This window comes from Hyperolius riggenbachi, chromosome 4 (assembly GCF_040937935.1).
Source record: "Hyperolius riggenbachi isolate aHypRig1 chromosome 4, aHypRig1.pri, whole genome shotgun sequence".
In the NCBI taxonomy this organism is placed as follows: domain Eukaryota; kingdom Metazoa; phylum Chordata; class Amphibia; order Anura; family Hyperoliidae; genus Hyperolius; species Hyperolius riggenbachi.
Genome location: NC_090649.1, coordinates 466,570,941 through 466,585,412, shown reverse-complemented (window position 1 = coordinate 466,585,412; position 14,472 = coordinate 466,570,941). Strand labels below are relative to the sequence as shown.

Sequence of the window (14,472 nt, the reverse complement as noted above, 5' to 3'; positions counted from 1 at the left end):
GGGCGGCGGCAATCGGTGTGCTGACGCAGCTAGCAAAGTGCTAGCTGCGTTCAGCAAAAAAAAAAATAAAAAAAATTTAAGCAAAAACCTCCTGCGTGGCTTACCCCGAACTACCTTACCGCCAGGAAGGTTAAAGCGGACCTGAACTCATAACTTCATCTCAGCTCTAAAAGATTAGCAGTGTGTCTACTTCCTGCTTTCATGGAAGCAGACAATGGGTTAACAACCTATGCTTTCAAACTAGCCTCTCTGCCATGTCATTCAACTGACAGGGCTGAGGGATCAAATTACAACTTGTGATTAGTCACAGATGAGGGGGGTATTAGATAGGCTAAACTCTCTAAGTACATACAGGGTGCATTTCATTATGCTTTCCTTCTGTTCTGTACAAAAGTTCAGGTGCACTTTAAATTGAAACCTCCCCTTTATTGCAAATGGCTACAAACCTATCAGTGTCCACAAGACTTTTTGGTAATTTAAAGCAGTTACATAGTTACATAGTTATTTTGGTTGAAAAAAGACATACGTCCATCGAGTTGCTCTGTCCAACTGCCAAAAAACGGTGTAGGGCGCAGGGAAGCTGGCCAGCATCATTGTTTAAATCCTTTTAGGGAAGAGCTTTATAAAGAATAAAGGCCATACTGAGAATCTCTATGAAGAGATGGACTAGTCCAAAACCTGTCGCTTCTGTCAGATTTCTACTACCTACTATAAGTGACAGCAACATAGGAGAAAAGTAATTTATGGCTCATTTTACTCTGGAAAAAAATGCACTTTTTTGTATGTGTTTACATGCATTTTACAATTTTTCACCATAGTGCCCCTTTAAGCTTTTCTGCATGCTGGTTGCAGGTATGATTCATAAACTACTGATGCCTGAAAGATCTGCAGGACACCAGTTAACTGGTATTGTTAAAGAGGAAATAAATATGGCAACCTCCATATCCATCTAACTTCATGTTCCCTTAAAGGGAACGAGAGGCCCCAGAAAGAAGATTTTATACATACCTGGGGCTTCCTCCAGCCCTATACGCACGGATCGCTCCCACGCCGCCCTCCTCCGCTTCCTGTATCCGGCGGTACAGGGTCCTGTAGTTTCGGCCAGTCGGCGGCAGCACGCGGACAATTGTCCGCATCACAGGGCCTCCCGGCATACCCGTACGTGTGCAACTGCATACTGCGCAGCTGTATGCGTAAGGGTATGGAGGGAACCCCTGCTCATGCGGACATTTGGCCGCGTCCACTGGAAGTGACAGGACCCGGTACCGGCGATCCAGGAAGCGGAGGATGGCGGCGTGGGAGCGATGCAGGCTTATGGGGCTGGAAGAAGCCCCAGGTATGTATAAAAGCTTTTTTTCTTTTTAGGATTCCGGCGTCTCTGGTTCCCTTTAAAGGGATACTTAAGTAAAAAAACCTGGGGCATACCTCAGCCCCCTGAAGCTGTATGGTGCCCTTGCAGCCTCGCTCCGATCCTCCTGTCCCCGCTGGCGGCTACTTCCGGGTTCGCCGACAGGCTGGGAACGCGAGTGATTCTCCGCGTTCCCAGCCGCTAGATCACCCTCTATGCTGCTATAGCGTATATGTTATACGCTATAGCAGCATAGAGGGTGATGTAGCGGCTGGGAACGCGGAGAATGACTCGCGTTCCCAGCATGTCGCCGCACCCGGAAGTAGCCGCCGGCGGGGACAGGAGGATCGGAGCGAGGCTGCGAGGGCACCATACAGCTTCAGGTGGCTGAGGGAAGCCCCAGGTGAGTAAAAATCATCTTTTTTTTTTTTTACTTAAGTATACCTTTAACTCATACAGATCAAATGCTGGCCTGCGGGCCAAATCTGTCCCTCAGAGCCATCAAATGTGGTTTCTACTCCTGGCCTCCAGGGAAGCTATATTGGGGGTGAAGCCCTAGACCACCAGAGAAGCTATTTGGGAGAGAAAGGGGGAAATCACTAGACACCAGGGAAGTGTGTGTGTGTGTGTGTGTGTGTGTGTGTGTGCGTGCGTGCGTGCGTGCGTGCGTGCAGCAGGAAACTGTACATGGAAGTGAGGAAGAGGGGCAATAGACACCAGAGAACTGTATAGGAGAGGGAAGGTGGGAGGACTACTAGACACCAGGGAACTGTATATGGGGAGGGAAGAGGGTCACTAGATACCTGGGAACTGACAACAGGGGGGGGAGGGGTTAGACACCAAGTAACATAAGGGAGGCAGTTGGCTACTAGACATTGACCGCAACTTGGTCCCAGTGCTCAATTACGTCCCACTTTGTGTTTGAGTTTGACACCTCTGCCTTGACTAAAGCTGAAATTGCTCTTCTTGACCTGCCTGGAATCTGTACTTTTCCTTTGGAATACAGAGTGAGCAGAAGCTCTGTAACTAGCGCCATAAAGTCGGGGCACATTTTTGCACAGTGGAAGAATCCACTGACAGTCAGCAGACTTGCACACTCCCACATCGCAGTCTCTCCTGGAGAACACAAGGGCATGTGTATCAAAAAGCAGTGCCAGGAAAGAAGGTGCCCAACAGGAGCAGAGCCGGTGCTCAGGGCGACCAATCAGAATCCTCCATCTTTGCTAGCCTTCAGCCACTTACTTTCAGTACTTTAATGAGCGCGTCACATGTAGCGCCGTTCCTCTTCTTGAACTCGTACAGGTATACATGGGCGTTGGGGTTCGCTGGGTTCTTGTTATTGTAAGCATATTCCGTCAGAACCACCTCCGCCTTGTCTGCACGGCCTGATGACTCCAGGAGCTGCAACCAAGAAGACACAAAAAGGTGGGGAAACGCGGAAGGGGAGGGGAGAAATACAACAAAAAAAAAAAAATGGAGGTTTACTAAATTATAAATTGAAATGGCTTAAAGGGAATCTGAAGTGAAAATAAACTTATAAGATAATGATTTGTATGTGTAGTACAGCTAAGAGATAAAACATTAAAAGCACAGATATGAGCAGAGGCATCACAAGGCCGATTCCTCAGAGATTTCATGCTGAAATCTATTGGGCGTCGCCTGCGGTGTATGGGCGATCAACAGATCCCTCTCTGATTGGATCCAGAGAAAGATCTGTCTTTAGGTCAATCTGCCCATAGATTGCTAGATGTTTGGCCACCTTTAGCACTAGTAAACTCTGTTGTGGCTCACTGCACAGTCCTACTACCTCTACTACCTCTGTACCACGATGGTCGGAGCCATGCTTATGCGCTTTGAGTCCTACGGGAGAAAAGCGCTTTACAAATGTTATTTGTTGTTGTTGTTGTTGTACTACCTCGCTAGCACTGGCTGCCGACACACTTATGAGCCCTGCTAATTCCCCACTATAAGATGAGTGACTACAGACTGCGCTAAGGCCTAGCAATTGCAATGTTGCATTAAAGGACAACTGAAGCGAGAGGGATATGGAGGCTGCCATATTTATTTCCTTGTAAACAATACCAATTGCCTGGCTATCCCGCTGATCCTCTGCCTCTAATGCATTTAGCCACAGCCCCTGGACAAGAATGCAGCAGATCAGCTGTTTCTGACATTGACAGATCTGAAAAGTTTAGCCACATGCTCGATTCTGGTTTTATTCAAAACACTACTGCAGCCAAATAGATCAGCAGGGCTGCCAGGCAACTGGTATTGTTTTAAAAGGAAATAAACATGGCAGCCTCAATGTTTTTTCTCACTTCAGTTGTCCTTTAAAGTGAACCAGAGACTAAGCACCCTCATGTATTTTACCATATATATCAATGGGGACATTAGAGAAAACACTTACCCTGCACTCTGTTTCATTTTTAACTGCACAGCTTGCTTCTTATCAGCCATGAAAAAAATCCCCGACTGAGCATTCAGTCTGGCTTTGCTCAGGAATTTTTATAGCAGAGTCTGTGTTCTCTGATGTCTTTTCCAAGCCCAAGCCTGCCCCCTTGTGGTTCTGCTCAGGAATCATTATAGCTGAGTCATTATAGCAAAGCCAGACTGAATGCTCAGTCTGGGATTTTATCAGGGCTGATTAGAAGCAGGCTGAACAGTCAAGAATGAAACAGAGCAGGGTAGGTGTTTTCGCTAATGTTTCCAGTGATCTAGATGGTAAAATACATGAGGGTGCTTCGTCTCTGGCTCACTTTAAGAATTTTTGGCAACTGAGTTTTGCGCTTGTTGTGCAGGGAATGAGAATCGCATTGCAATTGTGGCTGAAATGCTGCAAAAAGCCCGTTTGTTATTTTCTTTACATCGTAATTGGTTAAATTGCGATCGCAATTGACATCTTACCTCCACATAGGAAAGAACAAAAGGATCCCAGACGCCCGGAAACTGAAGGATCTCCTGAAAGGCGATACTCGCTTGTCTAGAAAAGCTGTTTGCGTCCTGCGAGGTGGAAGAGCGGGAAGCGTAATCCATTTCTGAAAAACACGTTTGTCAAAGGTCTAGTATTCTTAACCCATTCGCGTTCCGTCGTTTTCACTTGAGAAATGTTCACCTCCCATTCATTAGCCTATAACTTTATCACTACTTATCACAATGAACTGATCTATATCTTGTTTTTTCCGCCACCAATTAGGCTTTCTTTGGGGGGTACATTTTGCTAAGAGCCACTTTACTGTAAATGCATTTTAACAGGAAGAATAAGAAAAAAACGGAAAAAATTGAGTATTTCTCAGATTTCAGCCATTATAGTTTTACACGCCTGCATAATTAAAACTCACGTATTGTATTTGCCCATATGTCCCGATTACTACACCGTTAAAATTATGTCCCTATCACAATGTATGGCGACAATATTTTATTTGGAAATAAAGGTGCATTTTTTCCGTTTTGCATCTATCACTATTTACAAGTTTAAAATAAAAAAAAAATATAGAAATATTTCATCTTTACATTGATATTTAAAAAGTTTAGACCCTTAGGTAAATATTTAAATTTTTTTTTTTATTGTAATTTTTTTTTTTTTTTTTTTTTTTTTTTATATATTAAACATTTTATTTGGGTAGTTTTGGGAGGGTGGGAGGTAAACAATATGTTTATAATGTAAATGTGTGTTGATTTTCATTTTTTTTTACTTTTAGTTGTAGTATTACTTTTTGGCCACAAGATGGTGGCCATGAGTTGTTTACATGACGTCACTCTAAGCGTAACACACGCTTAGAGCGACGCATGGGGGAGGTAACAGTCAGAAAAGGCGCAGCTTCCGAGAGAAGCTGTCGCTTTTTCAGCGGGGGAGAGGAATCAGTGATCGGGCTCCATAATCCGATTCACTGATTGCCTAGCTAACAAACTGCAGGCCGGGAGCGCGCGTACACGCGCGCGATCGGCCGCGGGAGTGCGCATGGTTCCTGGACGTAGTTTCTAAGTCCAGGAACCAAAATAGGTTAAATTCTACATATTATTGAATATGAACATGAACATACACTTGAAACAAAAAGAAAAACCGAGAGCCCAATATATAGTGCAGTAAGTCTAACAATTGTTGGCGAAATAATTAACAGATGTGGATATACTCACAAACACGTGTTACCACATAGGCAACCACTTGAAATGCAGGTGGGGAGCATTAGAACCTGACCCCACTCAGGTTTAAGAAGTCGCTCTCTGTAGATAGAAAGAAGGGGAAAGTCCCCTCCACCCAAGGTGGACTATATATGGACAATTGTCCATCATTTCAGGAGGCAAGTCCACCTGTACTCCTCCTTTTTAGTTGTTTTTAGATCATTTTAACCTGCCTGGCGCCTCTGTCCAAATTTGCACATGAACATGGACATGTATGTACTGTATGGACTGTATGTATGGATTATATGTATTAGATTGCTGTTCACATCCCATCTGATCTATAAAGTTACAGTTGAGTTATGGAGTTAACCTCGAGCCTCTGGAGTTACTGGAGGTAACTTTAGATCATCAGAACATGTTTTTTACATTGCAGTTCCATCTTTATCTTGTTCTAACTGGTTTCATCTGGTTTATGAAGGCTGAAGCCATGGCCTGTGCACAAGGTTTCCACGCTCTGCTGTGTTGTATTGTGCAAAAGCAGATGTCATAGGTTTATACTGTGATCACGCGCCTACGACAGCGACCGTATACGCGCTTGCGTGTGTTATGGTTTAGGAAGTATAATTGGGTTGGGAAAACGCCTGGGCTTGGGGACTTTGCTGAGACCAACAGACGTGATGGATAGTATCGCCAGGTGTTTTCCCCTATGGAGGACTTACGGAGTCCCCACTTCCTGGGGTGATATTGCTGCAACACTTGGTAAAGAAATGTTTATGCATGCTTACTCATAATTACTAACCCTTAAAGGGAAGGTTCAGAGTGAGGGAAAAAAATAAAAATCCACTTACCTGGGGCTTCCTCCAGCCCGTGGCAGGCAGGATGTGCCCTCGGCGCCGCTCCGCAGGCTCCCGGTGGCCGACCCGACCTGGCCAGCGGCCAGGTCGGGCTTCTTCTGCGCTCCAATCTGCGTTTCACGCGGGCGCGATGACGTCATCAGACGTCCTCCGGGCTGTACTGTGCAGGCGCAGAACTACTGAGCCTGCGCAGTACAGCCCAGAGGACGTCCGATGACGTCAGCGCGCCCCCGTGAGGCGCACGTTGGAGCGCAGAAGAAGCCCGACCTGGCAGCCGGCCTGGCTAGGTCGGCCACCGGGAGCCTGCGGAGCGGCACCGAGGGCACATCCTGCCTGCCACGGGCTGGAGGAAGCCCCAGGTAAGTGGATTTTTATTTTTTTTCCCCTCACCCGGAACCTTCCCTTTAAAGAGAACCTAAACCAAAAATAACTTTCTAAACTAAACACATGAGCAAGTAGCCTACCTTCCCTTATGCCTATTGATCATGTTTTTGCCACCACTCAGTGGCTGTAACAGCTGTAATGCAGGCTGGTTATTCTGTATGCGTCAAAGATGGCGCCTGAACTGCTGTGCTTCCCAGCGCAGAGCGGGAATCTTCCTCTGAGCTCGTGCATAGTTCCACTTCAGTGCTCGAGCCTCTTCCTGTCGGGCGTGCGGTGGGACTGCCGGCACATGCGCATTGCGTGGAAGGGGCCAGCTGTGTTTCTCCTGGAACGCTGCACGTTGTGTGCGGTGCAGCGCACAGTCACCGCTAGATGGTCTTGTGAGTGGGTCCGCATGTGACATGAGAGGTGACGCACGCGCACTACAACAAGCCACGCGTGTACCTCATTAGAGGAGAAAGCGATCGGCGCTAAGACCCAGGGAGGTCTTGGCGAAATTGAGTGACTGACTCATCGACTGGCCAGTCGATGGGGAACCCGATGGGGCACCACAGAGGCAATTAGAGAGAACGGGGGGGGGGGGGGGGGAATACTAAGAGTGCAGACACTGCGGTAAGTGCCTGCTTTACTTGGAAAAAAATATGTATTGAGATATTTTTGCATAAAACCATTGGTTTGGGTTTCCTTTAAACTATGATTCTGCAAGCCAAGATAATTATTATAACAGGATTGTAGCTCAATAAACATTATTATTGAACCTTTCCTCGTGTTTTGCTGCAATTCATTTTACCCACTACGGTGGTGAGCGAAGTTAAAGGGCTAAAAACCCTTCCCGTGAGGCAAACCACCACCTTTACACTTCCCGCATCACGTTGCAGTACTTTCCCCTGCCCCAGCGACTCGCAGTGGCTATTAAAGTCAATGAGACAACACACTGCTTGCGGCGGTGCAATGTAAATGTTCCGGGTGCCGCAGAAGTAACGCAGAAGCTGCTGAGCTTTCCCCTGCAACTCCCAGATGTGCACCAGAAGTTGCACGTCAATTTATTTTTTTTCATCGCACTGTGGCTATAATGCATGGTGTGACTTTTCAGCTGCGATGTGGAGCCATTGTTCCACTTCGCACCATTCCAGCAGCGCAGTAATATGAAAGAGCCCTAAAGGATTCCTTTACAATGTGGCAACCCTGAACACTGGCACTAAGGCGCATAAAAGCGTGTCTGCAGCCAAATAATCTCTAAAAGGGACCCATTCATAAAGGAGAGGCAATCTGATTGTAGATCACCTATTCTTTGTTAAAGATCACACTTGAAACCAGGGTGGTTGGGTAGTGCTGTGTATGTGCCCAATAATGTCGCAAAAATCCTCATCCTATAGTTTATAGTTTTTGAGAAATTACCTTTACAATGGGCAGAAGTGTGCAGGCAGAGTGAAATTTTACTCTTTGCAAAATGTGTAATATCTCAAATACTATACAAGATAGAACAATGATTTTTGTATTAACAATGGGCAGGAATACAGCACAACCCAATCACATGGGGTTCATTCCCGTGAGCGATTGTAAGGGTGACATCTGAGGAAAAAAAAAAAAGAAGAATTGCTTCTATCATCAGAACGAAAGAAGCACAAAAGGGCACTAACTAAACACAGTGGAATGTTAAAGGATACCTTAGTGGTAATTACATTTTTAAAAAGGACACCTAATGTGTGTATGGGGAGTTCTGCAGATGCTTACTGCACTTCCTGTGCCCCGGTAGCATTTCATGGAATCTTCTTCCTGGTCAGCGGGTCTGTGCCTAGCGACCTGGACATACTGCGCTGTGCATGCGCAGTATGCCCTCTTGGGAGCCTTGCAACACCTCTTACGTCTTATGTCATCGCTGGGGAGCACGGTTGCAAGGCACCCAAGCAGACATACTGCGCATGCACAGCGCAGTATGTCCGGGTTGGAGGGCACAGACCAGGAAAAAGAGATTACGTGGATTACTACTGGAGAATGGAGGGAGATGCCGGGGCACAGGAGGTGCACTAAGCATCCGCACAGCTCCCCATACACACATATTAGGCATTCTTTTTAAAAATTTAATTACCGCTAAGATATCCTTTTATTTGTGCTGATGGTAGGGGAGCCAGGTTCACAGTGATAGCAGCCTGATCTCAGAGGGTGAGAGCTTACCACTGTCAGTCCCTTGGGGTCTTCTCTGCAGCCACGATTGGTAGTCCAGCAGGCCTTTGTAGGCTTGGACAAGTTTGAGCAGTTTTTCCTGGGCGACGGAGATGCTCCCGAACCTCCAGCTCTCGGACACAGACAGGGTCCTGTAGGCCTCCTCCTTCTGCCCGCTGCAGAGCTGGTAAAAGGCTTGTTCCAGGCTTATCTGCAACACACAGCAGAGTCATGCATTTATATGGGTTTATATGAACATGATTATTGGCATTCATTTTACACCTGCTCCCCTCACACCAGCGCAGATAATCAGCACTTCCTAAAACGATCAATTTTTGATTTAAAACCCCTGAAGCGGACTGCCCCAAACTCCTCACACATTCAGGAGACTTGGCTATGCCATGCTTTACCCTGCTAAACTCAGAGTCCAAGAAAATGGCAAAGCTAACTTCTCCACAGACCCAGATGAAGTAAACAACTTGATTGAGATCAACCCAAGGACCCCCAATGCCCCCCCCCCCCTCCACCTTTGTGATTCCACTGTTTGTCTCTGCTGTATGTGCTTAAAGGTGCCCAAACATCAGACGACATATGGACAGATTGGCCAAGAGTCAGATCTCTCTTGGATCAAATCTGATCGGAAAGGGGTATGCTGCCTGCCCACATACCGCAGGCTGATGCCCGATCAATTTCATGCTGAAATCAATCCATAATTGGCCTTGTGACGCCACATCTCCTGGCCAGACGATGTCCCTCTATAATGGTCAATGTGCCCTCCTGGTGGCCAGTGCACTATACATTACCTGTCTACGTCCGCTGCTTGTCCACCACTGACTCCAGGCTCCTCCGTCCATACACACGTCTCCCGTGGTTACCAGAGTAATGCACCCCCCATCACTGGACAGCCCTCCCTGTAAGGCTGTGGAGTTGGAGTCCAGGAGTCGGAGCAATTTTGGGTACCTGGAGTCTGAGCCGGTGGTTTCAATCAGGGATGCTCAACTTCAGATTTAGGTGAAACCCGGATAATTGCTATCCAGATTTTCAGCCTAATTACAATCAGCTGTGCGTGCTGGGGGGGGGGGGGCACCCTTACCTCTCTGACGTCTTTTTCGGTCCGTCCCTCGGCGCCTCCCACGATGCGCTCCAATCCGGCGTCACGTGCCTATACACTTCCTCCTTCAACCCGGAAGGAGGAAGTGTTTGTACTCACGTGACGCTGGATTAGAGCGCATCGTGGGAGGCACAGAGGGACGGACCGAAGAAGACGTCAGAGAAGTAAGATTGACCCCCTACCCCTCCCCCCCCGCCCAGCCTGCACAGCTGATTGTAATTAGGAGGGTGACAATCTGGATAGCAACTCGATAGCAACGAATCTGAAGTTGAGCATCCCTGGTTTCAATTAACTGAAGAGTTGGATGATTTTTGAACCAAATCCATAGCCTTTGTAAAAATTAGACTAAGGAGTCGGAGTCAAAGCAATTTTGGGTACCCGGACTCTGAATCGGTGGTTTCATAAAGAAGGAGTCGGATTATTTTTGTACCGACTCCAAAGCCCTGCCTCCATGTACCTAAACAGGAGTCCCCAAGATGATATACCAGTGTCTTTCTGCACCCATCTTACTTTAGTGCATTTTTACCTCCATCAGTGCTTTCTCTAGATGGTAGAGCCTGATGTCATGTGATGATGTGTTGAGACTAAGGGCTTGATTCACTATGCGGTGCTAACCTACTAAAGTCTTTAGGCGAACTTACCAGGGTGCCAAGTAGGTTAGCACCAGTTTTCTCAATCAGATCGCGTGCTAAGTACCGCGCGCAAACTCCCATGCGTGCGCTAAGTCCCATAGACTTTAATGGGCACTTCGCGCGGAGCGCCCTGCGCTCTGTGCAGTGCGTGCGTAAAGTTTTACACGCATAAAGTTTTGCGCGCGAAAAGCTCGTTTAGACGTGCTAAGGGGGTTTTCACAGGCGTGCTAACAGTTAGCACCGCTTTGTGAATCAAGCCCTATATTGGGGGAAGGTATTATGCCAGAATCTTCTTCACATGGTGGCCCCAGGAGAACACTGTGGTCATGGAAAACCTGTGTCGACCTACTGCTGCCTCTCAAGTCTGATATGTACTCCGAGAACATTCCTCTCTCTCTGGGCAACAACGCTGCCCGCGCTTCTGACCTACGTCCTAGTTACAGCTTTTTGCTTGCTTGCAATGATGCATCGTTTCATTTGTTTTGTTTTCCGTATTAGGAACTTCAGCTCTCCAATGGCCCTGCCATCGGTTTTGTTGTAATTTGAGTTCTGAAGCACTGTTTATATGCCCTTTTCCATATTAATGTATGGTACCCTAGGAAATGTTGTGCTCTCATTATGCTTTAATAGTTTTTTTTCCCTGTGCATAATTGTACACTAACCAATAGGTGGCGCTGTCTCCACACAACTCAGAGCTTCGCTAAAGGCTTTTCTAACTGACTAAAAGCACTGTGAAATGTTAAAGCAGACCTGAACTCAGAACTCCTCTCTGCCCTGAAAGATACACAACAGCATAATAACCTTTAAAGAAAAATATCTCCTTGTTACAGTTGATACAATTCCTAAAATAAATCTGCAATTTCTACTTTCTGATTCATGGAAGTAGACATATTGTTAGCAAGTAAGAGAAGTAAGATGTCGGGCCGATGTGGCGGATCGGTTCGGGTGGCGGTAACCACGTGCGATATCGGGACGAGCAACGAACGACAGAACCCTAGGAACTGCTTCCCCTAATGTAAATAAGCCCCTCGCCCGTGCATTTAATACTTCACTTGTCCACGGTCTCTCGCCGTGGTCCCCAATCATCTTCCACATTGCCGCTGGCCTTCCATAAAGCATGCGACGCGTTTAGGACAACACGCTCCACACATGCTTAAAGGGAAGGTGTGACCTGAATAAAAAAAATAAGATCTACTTACCTGGGGCTTCTTCCAGCCCCCCTGGCAGCCTGTGTGTCCCTCGCCGCAGCTCAGCTCCCAGGCGGTGGCCCAGGATCCCCTCCACTGCAGATGACTGTGCAGAATGCTCCAGGCCATGTGAACGCGATCATGAGCTGCATGGCCGCACACTCGCAGAAGATGCCGACCTGATGATGTTCCCGGGCCACTGGCTGGGAGTGGAGTTGTGGTGAGGGACACAGAGGCTGCCAGGGACTGGAGGAAACCCCAGGCAAGTATATATATATATTTTTTTTTTTTTTAAAGCAGTAGGATCAGCCATACAATGGCAGGGGAAAAAAACATATATACAAGTAGATAAATACTTGATCTACTTGCATAACATGTATTATACTGTCCACGTTTTGATTTCAGTGAATGTTATATAGTAAATGATGAGAATTCTGTTCCTGGTGGGGGCCATGTCTTTTGCCCACAGTTAAGGCTAACTCGTGATGTCATTTCTGCCCTTTACTTTTTTTCTTGTCTCCTCCAATCACTGAGTCACCTCAGCCTTGCTTGTAAACACAATTGAGTAGGGGATTAGGTTTCAGTTAAGAAGCTGGCAGGGAAATAAAGGGAAGAGAAGGAATAGATTATAGATAAAAAAGATCCCCCAGCATGCAATTCTTTGGCACGACTACTAAAGGGCCAGTGTTCCTTAAGTATGTGATAACTCCAAATCATAACAGCAGAAAAAGTTTTGAAAGTTTTGAATGCAGGATTAGCATCTTTATCACTTAATACACTCAGACCAGTTGCTGTTGAAATTTGATTTTTATGGTGACGATACCGCTTTAAGGACCACAGGCTTACACTCCCACATTTGTTACAATTCAGCACACTGCAGCTTTAACAGTGTGCTGCACAGCCATACACCTTACCACCCAGATGAATCTCCCCTCCTTTTCTCGCCACCGACAGAGCTTTCTGTTAATGGCATTTGATTGCTGCTGCGGTTTTTTTTGTTACATTTATAATAAAACATTACTATTTTCTTTGAATTTACCCTCCCTCCCCCCAGAGAGCCAATCAGTATGATCGCCTCTCATAGGCTGAGAGGTGATCATCTTATGAGCCACTGGAGGGGACAGCTCAGTGACAGAGCTGTCCCCGTACAGCGCTGCGGTAGATCGCAACGCTGTACAACACTAAAAAACGGCCGTTACGTTGATTTCTAGCCTGCCAGCAACGATCGCCGCTGGCAGGCTTTTCATGGAGTGGAGCTCAACCACTTGCGCGATCCCCGCTAATCTCCACCCACCGCTCTCGACGCCGATCGGCGTTAGGTGGTCCTGGGGCTGCCACCTTCCCAACGCCTATCGGCATTAGGCGGTCGGGAAGGTGTTAAGTATTAAATGCACGGGCGAGGGGCTCATTTACATTAAAGGGCAGCGAAGCAGCGGATGCGGAGTCACAAGGCCGATTCCCAAATCACTCTCCTGGTGTATGGGCAGTCAACAGATCTCTCCCCAATCAGAGAGAGATCTGTCTCTTGGTTGCTCTGTGCATACATTGTTTGATGTATGGGCACCTTAAGTCAGGCAGGCAGTTTGTAGGTTTTAGGTTTCTGGCGGATGTGCGACAGGTCGCAATGTCCTGGTCTGTTGTTCTGGATCAGGTGACGTCAAAGCGGAACAGATCACTAGAGAGTGCCAAGCCTGAGGACAATGGGCGAGCCGCTAATTACACAGTGACTGCGCTATGTGTGCACCGGACAAACACAATCATCAAATACAATAATCTCTGGCAAAACACAGAGAAAAGCTGCCGGCATTACGGATATGTAATAAAAAAAATATCCTGAACTACCATTATTATAGCCTAAACCTCAGGCAAAAAAAGTGAGTACACCCCTAAGGTCAGCATTCTGCCCGAAGTGTCAATATTTTGTGTGCCCACCATTATTTTCCATTGCTGCCTTAACTGTCTTGGGCATGGAGTTACACTAGAGCTTCACAAGTTGCTACTGAACCGTCTGGTCTACGGCGCCATGTGACCCCTGGCTGATCACGGCTTCCCGCTACCCCATGTGACCGCTGCCTGACCTCTGCTTCCCTCTACCCCATGTGACCCCTGCTTCCCTCTACCCCATGTGACCCCTGCCTGACCTCTGCTTCCTTCTACCCCATGTGACCCCTGCCTGACCTCTGCTTCCTTCTACCCCATGTGACCCCTGCCTGACCTCTGCTTCCCTCTACCCCATGTGAACCCTGCTTCCCTCCACCCCATGCGACCCCTGCCTGGCCTCTGCTTCCCTTCACCCCATGCGACCCCTGCTTCCCTCTACCCCATGCGAATCCTGCCTGACCTCTGTACACCCTACCTGACCTCTGCTTCCCTGTACCCCATGCGACCCCTGCCTGACCTCTGCTTCTCTCTACCCCATGTGACCCCTGCCTGATCTCTGCTTCTCTACCCCATGTGACCCCTGCTTCCCTCTACCCCATGTGACACCTGCCTGACCTCTGCTTCCCTCCACCCCATGTGACCCCTGCCTGATCTCTGCTTCCACCCGATGTGACCAACTAATGGTCTCTGTGTCCACCAAACCCACTTGTCTGCTGCCTAGTCTCAGCTTTCCTCTTGCATTGTGCCCCTTGGCTCGTCTCGGCTTCCCTCACCGCAAGCAACCACTATCTAT

The 14,472-nt window shown here is 47.5% G+C and overlaps 1 protein-coding gene across 3 annotated transcripts in view; it reads right to left on the bottom strand.

Moving 5' to 3' along the window:
* The window catches only part of TAF1A (TATA-box binding protein associated factor, RNA polymerase I subunit A), a 76,856-nt gene that overhangs the window by 49,359 nt on the left and 13,025 nt on the right, over positions 1–14,472 (bottom strand). For all 3 annotated transcript variants that reach the window (XR_011019481.1, XR_011019482.1, XM_068232872.1), the window contains exons 5-7: positions 8,881–9,079; positions 4,253–4,383; positions 2,591–2,749 (exon numbers count right to left, since the gene is read on the bottom strand). Coding sequence is in view for 1 of the 3 variants with exons in the window: in XM_068232872.1 (XP_068088973.1) it covers positions 2,591–2,749; positions 4,253–4,383; positions 8,881–9,079 (489 nt within the window). In the remaining 2 variants the exon portion in view is untranslated. The remainder of the gene's footprint in view (positions 1–2,590; positions 2,750–4,252; positions 4,384–8,880; positions 9,080–14,472) is intronic.